General features: G+C 39.1%; 1 protein-coding gene across 1 annotated transcript in view; it reads left to right on the top strand.

Annotated features, from left to right (window-relative positions):
* LOC104876945 (ankyrin repeat and SOCS box protein 9) overlaps positions 1–23842 on the top strand; it is a 62162-nt gene that overhangs the window by 17357 nt on the left and 20963 nt on the right. Inside the window, exons 3-8 of the mRNA XM_010645190.1 lie at positions 4667–4746; positions 8032–8139; positions 10137–10287; positions 11546–11680; positions 13334–13525; positions 17927–18088. Coding sequence (XP_010643492.1) covers positions 4667–4746; positions 8032–8139; positions 10137–10287; positions 11546–11680; positions 13334–13525; positions 17927–18088 — 828 coding nt within the window. The remainder of the gene's footprint in view (positions 1–4666; positions 4747–8031; positions 8140–10136; positions 10288–11545; positions 11681–13333; positions 13526–17926; positions 18089–23842) is intronic.

Here is a 23842-nt window from a genome sequence, read left to right as displayed (position 1 = left end):
GAGGGTGGGGGGGGAGAGGGGGATGGGGGGGGAGAGAGAGAGAGAGAGAGGTTGGTTGAGATTCTGAAGAAATAATTGTAGTGAACAGGACTAACTTGCCTGAGGGTTGTTGTCTCAATGGACTTTTCTGTTTGCCTGTTTCTGACTTTGGGCCTTCAGTTATCTTTCTCTCTCTCCTTTTGTTTGTCCTGGAATCAAACCAAAATTCACTGTCATTGTAAACACAGCTCCCAGATCCTCTCCAATGTTGGTTCATGCCACTGAATCCTCCCTTATCCTATCCTGAAGACTGAAGGCTAGAGATCCCATCTCCCCTGCAACCTGACCTCTCCTCTCCTGACCTTACAAAATGTTCCCAAGGTAGAAAGATTTATGCTGTTTCTCAGCATTCACTAGGGCTCTCGGAGCCTTGGTAATAGCTCTTTGCAGAATGTATCAATTAGTGTATTTTAAATCTTTCCTGAAATAATGGAAATTTTAGAAATCATTCCAGAAAGTGCAATAAAAATGAAAGAGCAGCCTTCCTAATGTACTGTAGGTTTGATAGAGATACTGTTTTCTAAAAGGTAAGTTTAATGGAACCAATTGGAGGATTTGTGGAAGGATTTTGTTACGAGAGCTCCCTGTCCCGTTTCACCTGCTGGACCCATGATGTCGCCAGTGACCTCATTTGGCATCCATCTTTTGGCAGCAGAATCAACAGAGCATGGCTGAACAAGTATTTGAGAACACTGAATAAGTACTAAGCATTAAGATTCCTTAATATGTGCCCAGGGCTAGGATAATATGTTACATATAGGTAAGGACCCTTGCGTTTCAAAGACTTTGGTTCAGTTAATGGAAAAGGATATTGTAGATGCGAGTCTCCCCTTCATTGATCTGAAAGTCTCCTACTGTGAACATCATCACGTTCAGGCAGGAAAATAGGTCCCATTTCCTGCTTATTCTGTTCTTTTCAGCTGCCAGTTGCAGGTGACACTGCTTCTGGGTGTAACTCTCATGTGTTGAGCCTATTGTTCATTGTCTGCTTGAGATGTGGGCACTGGAAAATGCTGGAGAAGCACATGCCAGGTCCTCTCTGGCCAACCTCTCATTTTGGGTTTCATGAGGTACATGGCTTCACTATCTGTTGGTGTTCTCCACTGCAAAATAGAATGTGTGGACCAATCCATGGGGCAAATTACAGTGTTGGCTAAACCGTGCCTGCATTCGTGTATGTATGCGTGTACCTACACATGCATGAACAAAACATGCTCTCTAAATGTTAGAAAAATGTAAACCTGCCCACTGTCGTTGTTTTGACTTACATAATCATTTGATTGCTCTGAGATCTGCTGAGGTTAAGATCCTTGTATAAATAAAAATATTTAGGCTTTAAAAGGACCTATTTTTATTTTCTGGGCAGGAGAATGGTACATTGCGACATGCTTAACAAACCCTAGAATACCATGACTTTAAATTAGAAAGGGACACTTTAAACAGTGCTAATGGGAAAATAAAGTAGTGCATCCACATTGAGAAATAGTCTTGAAAGGCTGGAAATTGCATCATAATATCATAGAGTAACTCTACTTATATACACACAAGAGAATCCAAGCCATACATTCATTCAAAACATGCTTAGGAATGTTTGCAGCAGCATGACTAATAATATCCAAAAGGTGGAATCAATGTAAACATTCATTGACTGCTAAGTGAATAAATAAAATGCAGTCTATCCATACAGTTAATATTTGACCAAAGAAGGGATGAAGTACAATGACTATGAACCTGGAAACATCATGCTCTAATGAAAGGAGTCAGTCACAAAGCAGCACATCTTACATGGGTCCATCCGCATGAAATGTCTAGAATAGGCAAATCCATAAAGACAGGAAGTAGATCAATGGTTGCCAGGGCCCCGGGGAAGAAGTGGAAATGTGTAGTGAATGCTAAGGGACACAGGATTTCTTTTTGGGGTGATGAAAATGTTCTAAAATTGATTGTGGTGTTGGCTGTGGTGAATGTAATGAAAAGCATTTATTTAATTGTGCACTTTAAATGGGTAAATCGTATGTTATGTGAGTTAAGCTCAATAAAATTGCTTACTGGCCGGCCAGATACCTATATCAGTATGGTCAGCCCCCTACTCTGTTCCAGGACAAACACTCTACCTCTGAAAGACACTCTGCCTCTGCTTTGTAAATACTGCATCCTGCATGGGTGCAGAACTTCAGGTAGCCCCTGCACTTCTCTTGCAGAAGTGCCTAATTCTTTATTTACTTTATATAGGAGGAGTAATGGTTTCACATGGAATGAGTAGAAATTAAACCCCATTTTTATCTACATTAATAGTATGATTGCAACACTTTTATGAAATCTAAACACAGTTATAGTTTAGGACCTAAAGTACCTGCTTAGACTGTTTAGGCTTTCAACTATGACAAACTTAACTAGCTTTAAGAAGGTTGAAGAGTGTGGCAGCTATATTTCTTGGCAGGTGAGCCGCGGAAGGAAAAATGGACTAATCATCACACACAGCGATCCATTAGGGTACATTTGCAAATCTATTTAAAACTGGTTTTCAAAATCTTTCTCATTTTTAGGCTCTTTCTTTTCTTTCAAGATTCTGTACGAATGGTATTTTGTATTATCAGCACCAACACGGTGGAATTAGCTATCCATTTAACTCTAATTTGAATCTAAATCTTGCCATAGCCGTGGTCTGCATTTTAGACTCCAGGCCCTAGAATTAGCAGTATTTTTCCTGTGAGAATTAGGAACCTCAGAAAATGCTGTGAGGACAATGAATATCTATTGAGCATAGTTGTGGGCCAGGAAAAGTCATTTCACTTAAGATGTCTTGCCTTAAGACTTTAGTGACCTGAGAAGGAAAGTCCTGGCTGGGCAGTGTGTGGGCTCATTCAGCCTCCTCTTATGCACTAAATGCTAAAGAATCCATCTGGAAGGATGCTAGCTTGCTCACTGGGGCAGATTTTCCAGGACATTGATGGCTCCAGGTGGCGGATAGGCCTCCGCCAACACGTGTGATGTGCAAACTGTTCTTGTTTCTTCTTTCATGGCCTTCCAGTTTGTAGGGCTGTAGCAGCTGCTCTGCTTCTCCTGGTTTTCTTAGCACTTGTTTTCCAAGCAGAACTGCTATCAGATCATTCTGCCTTGCTCATACATTGTGTGTTTGCCAAAACAGACAGAGCTGACGCTGATGCCATCCCAGGCAAGCCTCCTTCCATCCTGGCTTGCTGCATCCATTTGATCTGGAAATCAGATGCGGCTTGAGATGAGAAAAAATTGGGTTTGTGTCTCACTCAGTTACATCTACATGTAATTAGAAGGCATGAGGAAAACATTTAATGTGTTGGGTCAGGGTTTACAGGCTTCTTTTCTACGAGTTTGTATTCCTCCTCTATGGTTGTAGACTCTTTTGCATAGCAATAGCTGTGGAGTATAATGAACAGTCTTTTTCGTGTTAAGGCAGGATAATAACAGTAGCTAATATATATTGAGCAATGGATAATTATATTGCTCTCCTCAATTAACCAAAAGGGAAACTGAGAGTCAGAGCCTGTTCAGGGACCCACAGCTGGGAAGTCAAGTGGATATTGATTCAGAGCATTCTTTTAACCATATTGGTGCAGTACCTTTGGGGGTAAATATGGATAATGTTCCTGGTTCATGGGCAGACTGAGCTCTGATTTCCACTCAGTATTGGGATGGGAGGTAATCTATGCATAGATAAGTTTCTGTTTACATTTGATTCCAAACTTAGTGGTGTATGTAATTACATGAAACAAATATCAATATATGGCACTCTTTACTAAAGAGGAAAAGTTTGCATTTTATGAAGGGAACTAGACTGGCAACCATAGCTCAACACATTAACGCTGGTAGTTAGCAAAGCTCTCACTTAATTAGATGGGCCGTTTGTCTTTGAGACCACAGTAAAAATAGAAGGGCTGTCATCTCGATCTCCTTTTTAAAATTTTTACAATTTGAATTAATTTATTTTAAACTGATAAAATTAAAATGAACACATTAATGGGGTACTGTGTGATGTTTTGATACATGTATGTATTATGTAATGTTTAAATTCAGTTAAACATGCCGATCTCCTCAAACATTTACCTTTTTTGTGGCAAAAACATTCAAAATCCTTTCTCCTAGCTTTTGGAAATATGCAAGACATTACCGCTTCTGTAGTCACCCTACTATACAGTAGCGCACCAGAACTTTTTGCTTCTACTTAACTGTAATTTAGCTCCTATTGATCAGCCTGTCCTTACCCCTCCCTCTCCCCACTCTCTCCATCCTCTCTGGTGGCCACCATTCTCCTCTCTGCTGTTTTACCTTCCGCATGTGGGTGAGATCATGCGGTATCTGTCTTTCTGTGCCTAATTTATTTCACTTAACACCATGATTTCCCAATCTCCTTCTTTTGGTGCCTGTTTGGACACTGGCTGCAGTTCTTCAGCTATCTAGGCATTACAAATAAACTATTCGCAAGAAGCATCAATACATGGAAGACATTCCAAAGATCTGACGGGAATTTTGGGTAAGTGACTTCTATGTCTCCATCTAGGTTCTTGTTATGCTCTCACCGATGGACAAGAATGAGCCTCCGGCCTAAGAGCACTAACAGGCTGTAACCTGTTCCTCTCTTTCCATACAGATATTGTGTCTTACTGGTCTCCGGTGCACGAAGCTGCAATCCATGGACGTCTGTTCTATTTGAGGAACCTCATCAACCAGGTAGCTCTTTGAAATAGACCAGTTAAATTCAGCACATCCTCTTGCTACACCAAATTCAGGAAAAGGAAATCATAGACTGGCAGTAAGATACAAATTTCTTCCTAAGTGAGATGAAGTGTATCCTATCTAACTAACCATTTCTTTTTTGGAGGCTGATATAAAGCCAGAGTTCAGTACAGCTGTGAGCACATAGTAGGGTGCTATGCTAAGTATCTGTTAAAAAAATAACCGACAAGTTCATACATTCAAATTGCCTCCAGTCCATTTAATAAATTATGTTCTTTCACATTATTGTGTAAAATAGTGATTCTTAACTGCAGCAGTTATGCCCCTCAGGAAACACTTGACAGTATCTGGCACTATTGCTGGTTGTTAGGACTGCCTAGTGGGCAGAAACTGCTAACTGTCCTACAGTGCACAGGGCAGCCCTCCTCATCAAAAAGTACCCAGCCCCAAATGTCAGTAGAGCCTAGGTGGAAAATGCCCCACTGTACAATAAGTGCTTGAAAATATCTGATTAAATATGCAGTCTTGTCATTTCAGACACGTCCAGTTGACAATGGCTGTGAACACTTTCATTTTTATTTCTCTGCTCCTCAGGTGTAATTCCACAGTTATTGGAATTGTGTTGGTTTTAAAATTACTGGAAACCTACACAAAGCCACTTTTAAGAAGGCAGCTTAAGTCATCATTAAAATCTTAAGGTTTTTCAGAAAGTTCTGCCCTCTAAAGTGACAATATGTCTATTAAATTAAGATTTTTTAGCTCCTTCTGTACTATTGACCTCAATGGCAATCTGGGAAAGTCTAATGACCCTTTTCTCAGAGTAAAGTTTTCAATGCATAAACTGTAATACAGAGGAAACCTATCAAAGTCTTAAAACAAATGGGTTATGTAATAATACATAGACTTTTAAATTAATTCATTAAAGAAAATCTAGTGGTGATTCTAAGAATAGCAAGCTTTCTAAAATATAGGGTGAACCTGTATTTTGAGATATTTTAGATATCTTCAACAATCATAATGCACTAAAATGTGTGATTTCTATTGGAGACAGTACTACCAACTGCTTTTACTACTTTGATTTGTTATCAAGATTCTTAATTGAAGAATATGCAGAATTTTGAGTAGAGTTTAGTGCAAATAAAAATGCTTTAAAAAACCAAATTTCATGGACCTATCTGGATTAAGAAAGCTTCCTATAAGAAAATAGTTTGTAAAGAAAGTTTTTTTACTACCCGAGGCCACTATCTTAAGCTGTTTTTCACAGCAGCAGCCTATTACAAATGGAAATATAGAGTATAACACATAAGTAGATCAAAGAAATTAGACTGCTTCTCAGATGAAATGAAATATTTACCCTATTTTGATAGGATGAAAAATGGTCATCGCAGCTTTTATACATAACTTGCTAAATTTGGACAGATGTTCACTTATATTTAATATTTATGTGTTTATTGAATGATCACCAGCCAGAACCATGTCTTTATCTAAGCTTTATCACGTTATTCGAGTGAGTTATTACACTGGAACCTTGATTTCTGCCTTCGTTAAGTGAGCATTCCAATAACCACCTATAGCAGTCACTTCAAAACTCAGCAACAAACCAACCCCAAACTCAGTGGAATAATAAAATAACCACGATTTCTTGCTAATGATTGTTTGGACCAGCTGATCTAAGCTGGGCTTTCCTGGGTTCTCCAAGCAGTAGGTTAGGTACAGCTGCTGCATGTATCTTCTATCACTAATGGACCACTGGTTACCTGAGACATTTTCTTCACTTAGCGAAAGGCAGAGAATAGCAGGGAAAGCTCAATCATATAAGAATATAGTACATCCAATCTTTGCTTATGACACACATGCTAATATCCCATTGGTCAAAGTGAATCACAAGACCAAGTCTAGTGTCAAGGATCAAGGAAGTATGTATTTTGTTGACTATGAGGTCATGGAAAGGGTCTGAATATGTTACACTATTACCATAGGAGAGCAAAATTGAGACCTTAAATTCCATCTCAGTGGGTTTGACAGAATTAACTAAAGTGAGATAGGTAAATTATCAAATCCAGTTGGTCATCACAAGTGGTATCTATTTTCTTATAATCTATTTAACACTGGAGATAAAGAAAAACACTTTGACAAATTTAAGAACATTTTATTAAGATAAATAAGATAAAGCATTCAAGTGACTATAAGACAAAGAGAAAAATTATTTAAAAATTCTCATGTCAAAGAAAGGAAAAACTGAATCCACTAGCAATTATTCTATATCATTGCTTCACATCAAAATAATCAAAGATTATTTTTAAAAGATGACAATGCCTGGGCCTTATCTCAGACATTTGTATTTAGCCTAGGGTAGGCCTCATGTGTTTAGTACTTTCTAAAAAACTACTTCAAAACCACAGAGTTCAAGGGTAAGAAAGCGGCATTTTGATAGTCATAGCACAGAGAGAGGCTTCTGACACAGAAGAAATATAGTATGGGAAAAGGAACAAAAGGATTGATAAGTTAGATTTCTTGAAAATTAAGAACTGCATCAAAAGACCATGTTAAAAAATGCTGAGGAGGCAAGCCACAGACTAGAAGTCAATACTTGGAATTCTTTTGAAGTTCCAGGGATTGAACCTACTGCAAATATTTTCAATTAAAATATTTCTGGTTTGGGCCGGGGATTTAGCTCAGCGGTTTGGTGACCTGCCTTGCAAGTGCAAAGACCTGAGTTCAATCTCCGGTACCAAAAAAAAGAGAAAATTTCTGGTTCAAAATGGATACAAAAACATAGGCAACCCAATGTAAAATGAGCAGGAGTCTTGGCCTGGCAACTCACAAAAAACACATCTAAATATTCCGTAAACATATCAGACTGTGTTTATTAGTATCATAATTGGGGTAATGTAAATTAAAAGTCCAAGATAGTATTGCCCCTTCCCCTCAGTAGAAAGATTATATTTGAAAAGATTGATGAAGATAATAGCAAGTGCTGGCAAGGATGTCGAGCAAATGGAATTGTCTTGCATTGCTATTGTGAGTGCAAATTTGTACAAAACACTTTGGGAAATTGTTAAATAATACCTACTAAAATTAGAACTATTTCCACTCTATAATTCAGCAGTTCTGTTTCTAGATATATGTGCAATATATATGTATGTATCTGTTTGTTGAAAAAACACAGATTTATTCATACCAGAAAGTAGGAAAAAAACCCTTGAAAACAACCCAAATATCCATCAAAGTAAAATGGATAAATATATTTTGGTGTTCTGTTCATTTTCTGTCCATCAGGGGTGGCCTGTGAATATCAGCACAGCAGATCAAGTGTCGCCACTCCATGAAGCCTGTCTTGGAGGTCATCCATCTTGTGCAAATATGTTATTAAGACATGGAGCTCAGGTAAATGGCCCACATAATATCTTAGAAACAAGTAATATCTAAGAATGAAAAATGACCGCATAATTTCCAGCACTTATGATTTTCTTGATTTGAAATATGAAGAATGGTGGCTTTCAAAAGTTATGTCCATGAAGCTTGTTGCTTTAGTGATAGGTGAAATACTGATTTTTTTTTTAGCTAGAAAATCATATCTGGAATCTCTTGCATTTTCTTTATCACACTTGATTAAGAAATAGCTGTGACCCATGATTAAAACTGGGCAGTCAGTTTTGATACTTCTCCTCATTCCTTGACTAGAAAAATGGAGAGGACTTTTTCAGAAAAAGCGTAGAGGCAGCTAGGCAGGGTTGAAGATACTGACTTATGCTTTGAACATAGGGAAAGGAAAAGAGAACCTCCTATGAGTTAGCCCCTGTTCTAAGTGTTCTTTATGGGTCCATTCCAGTAACCTTGATGACAATTCTAGGAGATTTATGAGATTATCTGTTTTCCTTATGGACTGCTGAGCTCACACTGGTTGGTAAACTCACTTGGGTAAGCACAGAGTATTCACTAAATGTTTCTGGCTCTCTACCTTCAGCACAGAGTTGGACTGTACTTTCTAGCTCACTGTATTAGGAGGGTGGAGTCTGTGGAACTGACACGTGCCAGTTTGGGAGCAAGTATAAAATTTGCTACCAAGGGAAAAAAAATAGATGTGAAGTTTCTGTCTTCATTTCTATGAATGGAGGTAGTAAAGTATTGCAGAAAGTACGTAACATTTGTCTGGGATGTCTGGGGAGACAGAACATCTTTGTGTCTCTCAACCTTTAGCAAGTAGCCTGGATTTGTTCCCATGGTGGTAGCCGGGACTTCAAGAGCAGCAAAAGAGGGCACATTCTCTTCTTGAACCATATTTTCTACTGTCTCATTGGCTAAAGCAAGTCACATGGTCAAGCTCAGTCACAAATATTGGACTAATAGACTTGATCTTGTGATGGGAAGAGTTACAAAGCCATATCATCAGGGAATAGACACAGGAAGTTAGGAAGAATCTGTGACCATTTGTGCAAACTACAATAGGTATTAAGTGTTAAGTACTAAGGTGGTTGGAAGCACAAAAGTGTTTCACCATCTTTTTCTCACCTGGAGAAAGGGAGTCAAACGAAGCTTCCTAGGGTCCTCTGGCACTTGTGTGACCCCAACAGTGAACATTTTAAAGTTCGAACCCTGGCCATCTTTTGTACCTCATTCTGGCCCTGGCCTTGCTTGGAAATAGAATGTAAAAAGGATTTCATTGTCTACATAATGCCATCATTTGACAGATTCTCCAAGGTATTCATAAACAACATGGAAGAGCATATCTGCATTTGCATTTGCTCTTTACTATTCGATTGTAGCCCAAATAATTCTGATTGATGTTAGATGTTAACTTGTAAGTTTTGGACTTCAAGTATTAGAAAAAATAAACCCAAAGATTACAGTTTCATGGCCTTATCAGGGCACTGACCAGTTTTGTATCTCTTAGCAAAACTACTTAAGCAGTCTATTGACTGACTGTATAAACTATCCTTTGAGCCAGCCTTACCATCTTACTGCTTCCCTCTTTAATAAATGAATTGAATAAAATATTTGGCATGCGTTAATTCTATGTGTCTATGAAAGCCATGTTTTAAAATATTTTAAAATCACATTTTAACAATTTTAGATCACTGTGACTGCTATGAGGAGACTGGATTGGTCTAGGATGAGAGTTTAAAATAAAAAGGACAGTTGTAAGCTATGAAAATTACCCTAATTGTTTTCAGAGTTCATGTTCCTGGGGCAGGCAAGAAGGCAGAAGCTTTTGTAACATTTTTGCTGCCTCCCATTCAATATCCCAGTCAGATTTTTCAGAACAACCTTCTAGACTCTGGTATTTTTCTTCCCATTTTATAGCTGTGGACTTTAAAGCTCCGAGAAATTAAATAATGCCTTGTAAGTGGGAGAGAAAGCTCATCCTGGAACTTTTCTCCTAGGTGAATGCTGTGACCACAGACTGGCATACTCCCCTGTTTAATGCATGTATCAGTGGCAGCCTGGACTGTGTGCATTTGCTTCTGCAGCACGGAGCCAGCCCCCACTCAGAGAGTGATCTGGCGTCTCCAATCCATGAGGCTGCTAAGAGAGGTAAATCTGTTGGGAATTTCTGATTTTTCCACCCAGTCCTTTCAGGGATGCTTCATTGTTGAAAGAAGAGGGCAGAGGATGTATTTTAGCGTAGTTCTCAAACTGAGATCCTGGTACTAGAAGCGTAAGCAGGGTAGAACCTGCCAGTGGGGGGCACTTTGGGGCTTCACTACAGTGCCACTGACTGAATATGTCTGCGGGTGGGGTCCAGCCATCTGTGTTAAGTTTAATAAGCCCTCCTGGTGATTCTGCTGCACAGGAAGTTTGAGAATCTTCCTTTTAGAGCATTTGGAATATTCACTGTATATTTCTGGAACAGGGCCTGGTACACATAGTAGACTATCCATCAATATTTATGGGAAATATGGTTGAACCCGTGACTCCATAAAAATAAAGAGATTTTATAAAACAAATTGTATCCTTCTATTTTATGGCCTTAAATAACAGTATCTCAGGGCCACCTAAATTTGTCAGATGAAACAAATTTCAGTATTGGGGACTACAATATGTTATATACAGCTTGGGGTAATTCTTTTCACAAAGCCACGAGTTTCCTGATAGTCTTAATTCAAAGACAAATAGTAAAATCGCAAGATTTGCATTTCTCTGATGTTTATCATCATCATCATTATGACTATACTTCAGAGGATTTTCTGTGTCCCTGGTAGCTTTTTAGAATAACCAATCCATATGATGATTATTGCCCAAAACACAGTGATGCACACAGCTAAATCGGCATAACCAGAAAAACATGAAGGAGCATTGCTTCAAGTATGACATTCTAGACCAAAGCAGAGCAATTCAGCTTTCACTAAATCTAGTTTTCCAGATTGGGTCCTGTTTCTGTTTGGCTTGGTAGCTTCTTGTAAGCTTTGACTGTGCCAGATTTGGCCTGCTGCTCCCAGGCCTACCCTTGGTGAGGCCAGAAGTTTCCTTCCCTATCCTATGGCCTTCACCATGCCCTTTTTTCTTCAAGTCCACTTTCAATTCCCATTCCTCCATTAGCCCACAAACACCGAAAGAATGTGGATGGTTGCTGGGTGCTTACCGTGACCAATGAACTTAAGTACATCATGGGGCCAACCCGTAAACTGATGGCAGTGGTTAAAATCATCCTTTTTTCTAAGTAAAGGCAATCATTTTTGATGCCTGGATATATTACTGACAAATTTAATCACAGGAAAAATGGGGACAGTGTTGTTTCCCTAACTAAGGAAACCTGTGCTGTAACGGGTTTCTCTCCCCCTTTGATCTGCAGGCCATGTGGAGTGTGTCGAGATGCTTATAGCTCATGGTGCCAACATTAACCATAACATCAGCCTCCTGGGCACTCCCCTTTATTTGGCTTGTGAAAAACAGCAGATAGCCTGTGCCAAGAAGCTTCTGGAGTCAGGTAAGACAAAAACCAAACAAACAGACAAACAAAAAAAAAAACAAAAACAAAAACAAAAAAACAAGGGAAGAAAATGGAAACAAAGTTAAGTGTATTTTAAAGATATTTCCTTTGTGGCAGAGGAAGGAGTGTAGGCAAGGAGCTGGGCAAAATCAAGAGTTTGTACTATGTTCCCAAGGGTGGTCATTTTGCACTGCTTGAACTTCAGTTCTCTCATTTGTAAACAGAATGATGATGACGATGATGTTGATAACCCTCCCCTGGTGGTCCACAGTGATCGTTAGTTTCTCCTCCTTTTCCTCTGCCTCTCCTGGCCAATCCTGATTAGTGCCTGCATAAGTTGCAGAGAGGCTGGATTTGGGCCGAGTCTTCCTATTGGGGTCTTCACTGGTCTCTTTGACTTGAAAGTTGAATTTGCCCTATTTTAGTCCATTGTAATTATTTCATTTTCCCTGTAAAGGCCTAGGTATTATCATTCTTTTTCACTTCCCTGCCATTGTCTAGCACCCTTCTCAACACCTGGAACTCCATCTCACCACCTCTTTACTTATCTGAGTCCTTTTCATTCCTTAAGATTCCAGGCTATGGTATTCCTTCACAGTAGCCCACCCTATAATGTAGGTGTATCTCTATTTTTTCCTTTCTCCTTTTCCTAATTTTACTTGGCCCAAGCAAACAGAGCCCATTTTTCCCCTTCTGTTTTTTTCCTACCTTTAATAAATGAGAAACTTTGCCACCATTTAAAAAAATCCAGAAATCCCTCCCTGTACTGAATATTTTTGTAGTTCTTTTCCATTCATTGACAGCCATTTTTGTCAATTAGGAGATTCCTTCATATTCATTCATATATCTCTGTCTCTGTCTCTCTCTATCTCTGTCTCTGTTTCTTCCTCGCCCTCTCTTATCACCTAGGTAGATTTTAAGCTCCTAGCCAGAAAAGAACCCTATTTCCAGAACCAATTCGGGTAACATTTGTTGAACGGACATGGTTCCTAATTTTGCTGGAGGGACAGCAGCTCAGGAAAACATGTTCCAACATGTCACAGGAAGAACCAAGAACTGGGTTGGTGCGGAGATTTGTTAAGAGCTAGAATTTGGTGGGACATGGTCTTAGGTCCACTCTACTCTGGAAGAGAAGTTGGTCACTTTCTCTGTGATCGTGGGGTTGGCCATCCAAAATTCAGAGATGCCCCCCAGAATTGGTTGGTTTTCACAGTCCAAATCTCACAGTCTCAAGTCCCAGATTTTAAGGTTGCTGCTTAGAATAAGAATTTGGCTGCTAGGTGTATACAGAATTTCACCATCTAGTGTCACTCTCAATACTGGCTAATTCTTAGACTCTGTTAATAATGCATATGATAAGCTTTCATGTCACTGGGATTTTTCTTCTATGTATCATGCCTATGGGTAACGCTCAGCGGTGAACTTTTTAACTTCATATGCTATACAGTTCTTGTGGTGCATCCAGTCACGTTGCCAAGTGGCATTTTCCTCATAGATTAAATAGGATCAAATCATTTCCCTTTTCACAGAATTGCCATGCTCCCCATGGGTCCCCTTTCATTAGGAAATTTTGAAGTTCATTTTTCTGAGCAGGAAGATGGTTGAACTCTGCTCCTTGGCTGACCAACTTTTCTTCTTGTGACTGTTTAGGAGCAAGTGTGAACCAAGGCAGGGATCTGGATACTCCTCTTCATGCAGTGGCCAGGCTCTCCAACGGGGAGCTGGCCTGCCTGCTCATGGACTTCGGAGCAAACACCCAGGCCAGGAATGCTGATGGCAAACGTCCTGTGGAACTGGTGCCTCCAGACAGCCCTTTGATCAATCTCTTCTTACAGAGAGAAGGTGCTTCTCCTTTGTCCTAACCCAAAGCCCTAATCTGTAGAGATGCCTTCTAGCTTTAAGACGAGGCAGGTACTTACTGAGTTCTGACTTCCAGACATATAAAAGATCATCTTTCTGACACCACAAAGTATGAGGAAGTTGAAAACATTTAGTATTTAACAGGATGCAGTATGGATTATGTAGTAAATAGCCATCCTGCCATTTTGCATGTTGGAGATAGGTTGTTTGGGATGATCTAATATTTACATATGGGATGGGCCAGTTTTCAGAGAATTAAAATCTTATTTTAAAATTTCAAAATTAAAGTTGCCCAAAACATGCATTGGAATGATGCAGTAGAAACCTCTATGGCACTGCATGATGACCTAGGATGTGCCAAAGCACTGGGAATTTGATCTCTGGCATTAAAATGCAGGGAATTAAGAATTTAAGGTATTTCTTTAATGATTCATATCAATCCAGACAAACTACTATAGGTTAACCAAAGATAAATCCTCTCTTGCATTAATAAGAACTGACACTCCTAAACCAAACAACTAAATATTGTGTTTGAGTGGTGTGTACAGGAGAAAGAGTATTTTCTTGATGCATTGGCCAGGATGGGTAGAAGTGACCCTCCGATTGGGAAGATACCTGATTTCAATCTTAATTGTCTCTAGATTTAATTCGATACACACTTAAAAAAAAACCAACCCTGTTAAGTTATAGAGTTTGTGTAGTTTTGAGATAAGTCTCCCTACCAGGATTCTGATGTCATTTATTATAATTTGGTTTTTCCTCCCCACTTGCTGAGAAATTTGGCTGGCTCTGGGCCAAACTGTAAAGTGGGACAAGGAATTCTTCTTAGTCTTACTGCCCCAGCCAAACCCCTGTTTTGGGGAGTGCCTATGCTTCCCAGCAGTGTCGTGGGCTAAAAAGACGAAAGAACACATTGGAGATCCCTTTACGTTTAACAGTGGGATCATTGGGTAGTTCTACCTGCATTTTGATGATTTCTTGTTTTAAAAAACTGCTATCTATACAAGGCTGATTTCTCCTACAGTGCCTCAGGGCTCACAGAAATGTCTCAAATTCTTTTATAATCAGAAGAAAAACTGAATAAAAAGCAACTTGGATTATATTCATCTTTATACAAACACAGTTGTAAAATATAATTTTTAATATATTTTTATTGAAACAGGGATCCACACAGGCAAAAGTGCCTCAGGGCTTCCCCTAAAGTCATAGTGTAGGATGTATTTATCCACTTTCCCATCAAATAACCTCCTAAGATTTTCAGATTGCTTTCACTGGCTCTTCCTTTCTATTTTATTTTTCAAAGCCATTCCTAGAGATCTGGGTTATCTTGAATTGCTTTGCTTCTCATTTTGCATAGTAACAGTGTGACCAAGGATTCCACTAGTTTATAAAGTGCAATTTAGGGCTTGAGGGATGGCTCAGTAAAGCACATGCTTAGTGTATGTGAGACCCTAGCTTCAATCCCCAGCACCCCCCAAAAATAAATAGATAAAATAAGTAAATGAAGTATAATTTGCCACCAGAGAGAACCACTGCTTGTTTTCTTTTCCTCCATGAGTCATTTTTTGGAATTCTGCTGAGGTCACTTCTCTTTGGGTGGGGAGCCCACCAGAAATGGTGCCAGGCGAGCATAGGAAGTCATGCCTGCAGATTTAACCCATTTCTCTCTCTGTGACAATTCAGTCTATCTGTTTCTCTGTGCTACTTAATCACCCCTTTCAATCGTGTGACAGGAGAACATTCAGTGAAAGCCAACCTTGTTTTAAGTTAGGCTTTACATGGTCATTAGGCAAAGCAAAATTCTCCCTTCTTTGGAAGGAAGGAGAAATATTTTCAAGAATATCACCCTTCTTGATAAGCATCTAAAGCCATGTTTGCTTATGGCACATAATGAAAACTAAAAATGACCCCGTTAGCCTAGCAGGACAGGAGCCTCTTACCACCAAAATACACTTTGGCCTTGAAACTTCATGAATGTTGCTGGGCAGAGATAGTGAGATCCAACGGAATATGCCAATTTATAAATATACAATTAGCTGACTAGAAACCCATTTGAATGCTTGCATGCTCCAGCAATTGGCTACAAAGTTGTAGTGGGTTTTCAGCTCTGTATGGAATTAGAGCTATAGCTGTTATAGTCATACTACTTGTCGTAAACAGCAGCTATTCAATTAACATTAGTATTACATTGCACTTACTCTGGTGTCCTACCTTGTATAATTTTGTATCAGGCTTTCTCTCAAGTCTTGTCCTTTACGGTGCTTTGTCAGTACCTCTTAGTTACCCTGATGGTGTATCCAGCACATATGTTTAATTGCATTTTCTGTCATTCTTTGGTGAGATTAGATTAAGGTCTTTTTCTCCATTGTACTTTTTGCAAGGTGATAGTATAGGCTTTCAATGCTCTGGTTATAATTTGAAAAGTGCCCTAAATTCCAACAAGGCCTGTCTTAGTTACTTTTCTCATGCTGGGACAAAATACCTAACACTCACACATTAAAGGAGGAACAGTTCTTAGTGTGGCAGGCAGAAGCAGCAAGCAGCAACAGTGAGCAAGCCTTCCTTCCTTATGTCCCTTTATATTCCATCCAGGCAACAAACCTATTGATTGGTGCTATCCACACTCAGAGTGGGGCTTCTATTATCCACACTTAAAACTATGCTAAACTCATTTAGTCATCACTCACTCTTAATCCCAGTATCATACATCATGATCCAGCCACTTCCCAAAAGCACTAGCTATGAAGGGATTAGGCTTCAGGGGGACATCTCGACACAAACCATAACAGGGCCCATTGGAAAGCATGTTAGGGCCTAATTTAAAAATCTTGCTTTCAACCAGGAGTGGTAGTGTATGCTTGTAATCCCAGAACTCCAGGAGGCTGAAACAGAAGGATTGAAACTTTGAGCTCAGGTGGGGCAATTCAGTGACTTAGTAAGACCCTGCTTCAAAATACAAAATAGAGAGCCAGGGATTTATCTCAGTGGTTCCGCTGCCTGCCTTGCAAGCTCATGGACCGCAGTTCAATCCCCGGTACCAAAAAATAAAAATAAAATAAAAAATAGAAAAAGAGCTGAGATGTAGCTCAGTGCGAGGGCCCTGGATTCAATATCCAGTACAGCAAAGCAAAACAAAACCAACAAATCTTCATTCATTTCTTTGGTATCTGTTTATTTCCATCGCTCCTTGTTCTCTATCACCTGAGAGGTATCAGTTTACCCTGTAGCTTGTGGTCAGGCTATAGGAAAATGGAGGCCATGGTGTCCTTTTGGTTGTATTCTCAACACACAATAAAATAACCAGGAGCCTATGTTTTTTAAAAAAATCTATATGCATCTGTTCCAGCCGACAATAACTGAAGCAACATCTCTGGAGTAGGGCCCAAAATCGTGTAGTTTAAAGTTTTCCCATCCTAGATGATGCTGAAGTGTAGTTGAGATCAAGGACTACTGGAACTCCTCAAGAGTTCCAAAGAGAATTTCCATTGCAGTTTGACGCAGGGAGTGAGGGTGGAGGTAGGAAATCATTCCCTATCCTTTTATCCTGTAGCAGGGGTTCTCAGCCTTAGAACTAGAGGCCATTTGGGCCAGTTGAGGTCTGTTCTATGCACTGTAACGTGTTTATCAGCATGGCCTCTATTGAGGAAATGATGGCAGCTGCACTTTCCCCAAGTTATGATAATTAAATATCTCTAAAACGTGTCTGCAGATATTGCACAGTGTCCTCTGGGGGAGCAAAATACTTCTTCCTTTCTTCACTCCAGCCTCTCGTCTGTGGCGATCCATGACCCCAAATGTAAGCTCTTGAATATACCCTGTGAAAGGTTTATATTCATTCCTTTTCACCTATGAGTTGAAGCTTTCATATAGTTCTGCATATGAATATGAAAAGAAATATAATTTAATAAGATAGTAGACACTTATGATTCACAGATCTTATTATACTGGAATATTTAAAAATTGCTAAAATTTATAAAGTAAGCATACTCTTATCCAGAACTATGATCTAATTTCAAGGTAAAAGACCACAAGAAAGTCATTAAACTGAATTTTAGTTTCATTATTAGATTTGTTGTGTAGCTGTGTAGCTCCCTAGTTTCCTTAAACCTCTGTTAGTGAGGCTAAGCTTTAAATTTCTTCAACTCTGTTCTAAATTAAAACCCAATGAGCTTATTTCAGTTAGACACCAGAAAAGAGAGAAAATAATCTAAAAATGACTGCCCCCCCCAAAAAACCCACTCCAAAATGGAAAATGGTCTTAAACAGTGCCACATTATTTCCTTATAACAGTGTTATATCTTGTATGATTTTTTAAAAAGGAAAGGGGAAGCAGTCTTAGATCAATGAAAGCAGTGTGAAACTTGGCTTATGATTTTTCTCCAGGGCCGGCGTCTTTGATGGAGTTATGCCGCTTGAGAATCCGGCAGTGCTTTGGAATCCAGCAACATCATAAGATATCTGAGCTCACCCTCCCGGAGACACTGAAACAGTTTCTGCTACACATTAATTGTGTCGAGGGAATGGATTTGCAAACAAGAGCAAAACGTAATTGAATACTGTGGTCACTGTAACTTAAAATAAAGTTAAGCTCCTAGATCTTGACTAGCTTTTTTTCATTTGATTTTTTTCTCCTAATTAAGTTTATCGGTACATTTGAAGCAAACAGTACAGTTACGTTCATCATTGGGATCTTGTACCTTTACATGATGTGTCTTGGCTCTTGTTTTTTCCCCATTCCCCTGCCCTCCCGACACCCACTTCACCCTTCCCTATCCATTCGATTCTTATTTGCAATTGAAACACATTGGGTGTGATATATTAGAAAGCCTAAAGACTTTCCTGCCTGATTAGGAGAGTGTCTAAAATTAAATAACTAAACAACGAACACTTTGTGCATCATCTAATTGAGCCCTCACAGTAAGCCTAGCAGGTGGGTACTTTTCCCAGGTAATATGCTGAAACTCAGGAAGATCAATGCTTTCAATTACTCAGATCAAGGAGAGAGGATTCAAACAGACTTTCTGATGTTAACCCCGGGGGAGTTTCAACTGAGGCAGAATTTTCCAGTGTTACTGTCCTGGCTTTGTTTTTAATAACATGGGAAGAAAGATAAGGAAGAAAGTTATTTCTTTTGTTTACACCTATTTTCTTTTTTTATTCATTAAGTTTATTGGTACATTTTACGGATACAATATGATGACATTCATCATTGGAAATTTGCACCTTTACGTGATAGATCTTGGTTCTCATTTTCCCCCATTATCCTGCCCTCCCTTCAACCCCTCCACCCCTCTCTATTTACAAAGACTTTGTTTCCATTTTTTCCTTTTCTCATGCTTATTCCTTTCCCCTACCCCTCTCAATTTCCTTTCCCCCTTGGACCTTTTCTTCCTATTTCACATTATCTATTATACCTTTTAGTCCTTATTTACACTTTCAGTTTCTTGTACCATAGAAACTTCGGTATTTATATGTGTCCTATTTATTCCACTTGAGAGTATCTCCTCAATGTGCATCTATTTAGCTATAAATCTCTAGTTTCTCATTCATTATGGCTGAGTGGTACTCCATTTTATATTTAAAAAAAACAAAAACAAAAAAGCATTATCTTTATCCAGTCTCCAGTTGAGGGGCAGTTGGGCTGTTCCCAAGTTTTAGCAATTATGAAGTCACAACCTATTTTCTTTCACAGTCCCCGTTATTTTTTGTTGTTGTTGTTGTTGTTACCAGGGATCGAACTCGGGTCCTTGAGTTTGTTAGGCAGGCAGTGACACCGCTGAGCTAAATCCCTGGCCCACCTTCCCCATTTTAATGATGAAGCTACTACTGCCCTAGTGTAGGGGCAAGTTCTTCTCTTGAACTAAAATGCCGCATTCTACGACTGTGTTGTTTCATACAGTAGCTGCTGGCCTAGTAGCTTTCAACCATGGATGATTTCTGCCCTCCCATCCATAGGACATTAGGCAATGTTTGGAGACAGTTTTGGTTGTCACAGCCGAGGGCGCATATCATATGAGCCTCTATCTTGCAGGCAGAGGCCAGGGGTGCTGCTAACATCCTACAACGCACAGGATGGCCTCTCATACATGTCAAAGAATCACTCAGTTCAAAACAAGTAGTGCTGAGGTGAGAAACCCTGCACCATCTATATGTGGCTGATTCAAAATTAATTAAATTTAATTTAAAAGTAATTAAAGTCACATAGAAATGTAAAAATCCAGCTCCTCAGTGCCATTAGCCACATTTCGAATGCTTAAGAACCGCACATGGCTAGTGGCTACCGTAGTGGGCCGCATTGCAGACATTTTTATTGGAGAGAGCTCTTTAGATGCTCACCGAATGGATTTTAACTTCTTTTTCATGCTCAGATTTACAGGAAACCTGTGATGTAGTTTAGTATTGATGGTTGCAGTGTCAGTGATTTCTTTCAGAGATCAATTTGGGGTTCAATTACAGCAATAGAAACAAAGGAAATGTAACCACTTAAGGCAAATCCTTACCTATAGGATGATATATGGCCTAGATGATCTCTGAAGATATTCCAGTAGAATTTTTCTGTGATTCTAAATTAATTTGCTATACGGGGTCAGGGAGGGGAGACTAAAATGTTCTTCTAACATGCCCAACTAGTTCTCCCAGGAGATGGCGCTCTTGCCACATATTAACTTTGGCAAAGGAGTTTCTCCTCATAAATGACCCGTCATAAAATGGTTTACAGCAGAGGCTCTGGAAATTTCCATTCAGGAATGAAAACTTTGTGGCGATAGAGTACACAGACCCTGCTGGGCTCCCTTCTCTTTCAACATACCTAATAATTCAAATGTAACTAAGGAACTCACCTCCTCCTGTTTGTTTTCTTCCTAATTTGAACATGATTATATTTACTGCTCAGAATTTAGACAGCTAATGAATGCCAGTATCATGCCACTTACTTAGGAATTTATTTCATTAATTCATGGAATTCATTTATTTATGAATTATCTAATGAGTGCCTGTATCTGTACCAAAGCAAAAAGATAGCAATCGAATAGGTAAAGATGCTTCACTTTCTAAATCTTACATTCTGTTTTAGGAATTTTTCTTTTGCCAAAAGGTGAAGAGTTGTAGGCATTTTGCTATAGATTTTTTTTTTAATCAGTTAAAAAATAGCCTGGTTTCTCACCTAAAATGTATCAAAAGACCCTTGTTTATGTTAAATCTTCCCTCAGACAAAGGCACTGAGTTTAATCCAACACTGTAACAGAATTACTAGAACAGCATTTTTATTCTAAAATATTCCAGGCAATTAATCAATTTGTAAATCCATATAGCAGAATGTCATCCTAACAAATGGAAAAAATACTACCACCACCTCCGTCGTTGCAGTTTTAATTTCAAGTTACTCACTTAGCAATGCTCAGAAGATTCTATCTAAATAGTATGTTTTATGAGTCCAGATGTGGTTATATTTATAAGTGGTGTATAATTTTGAATGCTTTACCATCTCAAGGCAGCACAACCTTACAAATTCTATCATCAAAGCTGGTGAAGTGACATTTAATAGACCCCACCTTCATGAACGATAGGTATAAACTTAGCCTCGTTAAACCATCTTTAAAAATAATAATCATTTTGTTGGTTTTTAGGCTGCAAACTTACATGTATTTGTAGACTAATTTCCTATTGCCTTTTTGTGGTTTTTTTTCTTTCTTTTCTTTTTCTTTCTTTCTTTCTTTCTTTTTTTTTTTTTTTTTTTTTTTTTTTTTTTTTTTTTTTTTTTTTTTTGCAGAAGCCCTATGTAATTGGTGCATGTTGTTGGCTCAGTTCATGTTACAATGAAAGAGGAAAGCAAGGGGAAGGGACCAGGAAAGGACTTTTTAATTCTGGGTTTGAAAGGGCCTGACTGACATGCTCTCACACTGCACACACCAGGCTGGACTTGTCAGTCATTAAACAGACACTAATCACTCAGAACCTGAGTGACCAAGTTGTGCTCAGCTATCTACTCTGGGCCACAGGGTAGGGCCTTTATTACATAATCAAACCCCAGCATTGGGGCTTCAATATGTAAGATCAAGTCAGCATGAAAAGTAACTAAGTAACAACAATTTTAGAGGCCTTGCTAAAAGCTAGGAATTATGCACTAGTGATTCATAAGTGGCCTCACAATTCTTTTTTTTATTGAGTTTATTGGTACATTCTAGGTATACAGTACAGTTACATTCATTACTGGGATCTTGTAACTTTACATGACAGGTTTTAGTTCTCATTTTTTCCCCTTGTCCCTGCCCTCCCTTCAGCCCCTCCTCCCTTCCCCATTTACAAACACTTTACTTCCATTTTTTCATTTTCTCCTACTTTTTTCTTATTCCCTTATTCTCTTTGCCCTACCCTTCCCACTTTCCCTACACCTTTAGCTCTTTTCTTCCTATTTCACATTAATTACCCCATTAGGATCTTGTATACTATTACAGTTTTTCACACCAGAGAAACTATTCAGTATTTACACATGTATGACTTACTTATTTCACTTAGGAGTATATCCTCAAAATGTATCCATTTTCCTATGAATGACTCTAATTTCTCATTCTTTGTGGCTGAGTAGTATTCCATTTTATAGAAAAACCACATCTTCTTTATCCAGTTTCCAACTTATGGGCAAATGGGCTGTTTCCGAGTTTTAGCTATTACAAACTGTGCTCCTATAAACATAGGTGTGCATATGTCACTGTAATATGATTCTTTTAATTCTTTTGGAAAGATACCCAGCAGAGGGATGGCTGGGTCAAATGGAACCTCCAGTCTCAGCTCTTTGAGGTATCTCCACATTGATTTCCATAGTGGTTGCACCAGTCTGCACTCAACCAGCAATGGAGAAGGGTTACTTTCTCCCCACAACCCCGCCAACATTTGTTATTGGTTGATTTCTTGATAACAGCCATTCTTTGTGGGGTGAGGTGGAATCTCAGTGTTGTTTTCATCTGCATCTCTCGAATGACCAGTGATGTGGAACGTTTTTTCATATATTTACTTGCTGCTTTTACTTCTTTGTCTGAGAAATGTTTGTTCATTTCAGATGCCCATTTTTAAATTGGGTCTTTATATTTGGGGGGGTGATTGTTTTGAGTTTTTTATATATTCTAGATAATAGTCCTTTGTCTGAGAAGCAGCTGGTAAAAGTTTTTTCACACATTGTAGGTTGTCTCTTAGTTCTGTTGATGGTTTCTTTTGCAGTGCAGAAGCTTTTTAAAAAGATGAGATCCCAGTTGCTGATTCTTTCTGCTAGTTCCCGTGCTACTGAGAATTTGTTCATAAAGTCTTTTCCTATGCCAATGTCTTCCAGAGTTCTGCCTAACTTATCTTCCAGCAAGTTTAGTGTTTCTGTTTTAATATTTAGATCTTTAATCCACTTGGATTTTCATTTGGTGAGAGATACGGTTCTAGTTTTAATCTTTGGCAGGCTGAGATCCAGTTTTTCCAACACCATTTATTAAAGAGGCTATCTTTCCTTCAGTGGGGACGGTCAACTCCTTTGTCAAAGATGAGCGGCCTCACAATTCTTATCCCCATTTCACGGGGGGTGCAGAGGAGCTAAGGAAATTGCAAGAAGTCCCACAGTAGGTGGGGTAGAGCCAGAGTTCAGTGTAGAAGCCACACTCTTCATCTTTACATGCTCTGCCTTCTCTTTTCTTCAGTCAGTCCCAGGGCTCTCTTCAGGTCCTAAAATTCCCCTGCCTAATTTCCTAGTAGGTCTTGGAACATAGAGTCAGAGGCAAGTCCATAGGTCAAAAGTCCAAATGTGACCCCGGGAGGCTGTGCCGCATTTAGGCCTGGATGTTACATAGCTCTTTCGCTGATCACATAAGCCGGTTTAAAGGACCCCAAACTTGGTGCCTCTTGGGGTAGGTGAGCAAGTCTCGTCCTGCAGTGATGCTGGTGGGCACAGAACAATGCTTTTCTTATATTTTTGAACATGGAGTATTTTGGACTTTTTTCGATGACAAAATTTCTCCCTGTGATGTAGGAGGGTGGAAGAAAAGCTGCCTGGGCTTTGACAAAACTGCCTGCTCATTTAGTAGTTGTGTTATATGTTTGCCTTTGTCTTTTTTTCTCTTGTTCTTTCCTGCTATAACAATATTCTATTGGTACATAACAAATTATCAAACTTTCGTGGCTTAAAACAATACAAGTAGATTGTGGAATCGTTTTTATAAGTCAGAATCTTGGGCACAAGTGGCTAGATTCCATGTTCAGGGTCTCACAGGGCTGAAACGAAGGTGTTGACCAGGGCAATGGTAGTGTTATCTGGGGCACACAGAT

This window comes from Fukomys damarensis, unplaced genomic scaffold, assembly GCF_012274545.1.
Source record: "Fukomys damarensis isolate Sample0158 unplaced genomic scaffold, DMR_v1.0_HiC HiC_scaffold_39, whole genome shotgun sequence".
Classification (NCBI taxonomy): domain Eukaryota; kingdom Metazoa; phylum Chordata; class Mammalia; order Rodentia; family Bathyergidae; genus Fukomys; species Fukomys damarensis.
This window is presented reverse-complemented; position numbering and strand designations above follow the sequence as displayed.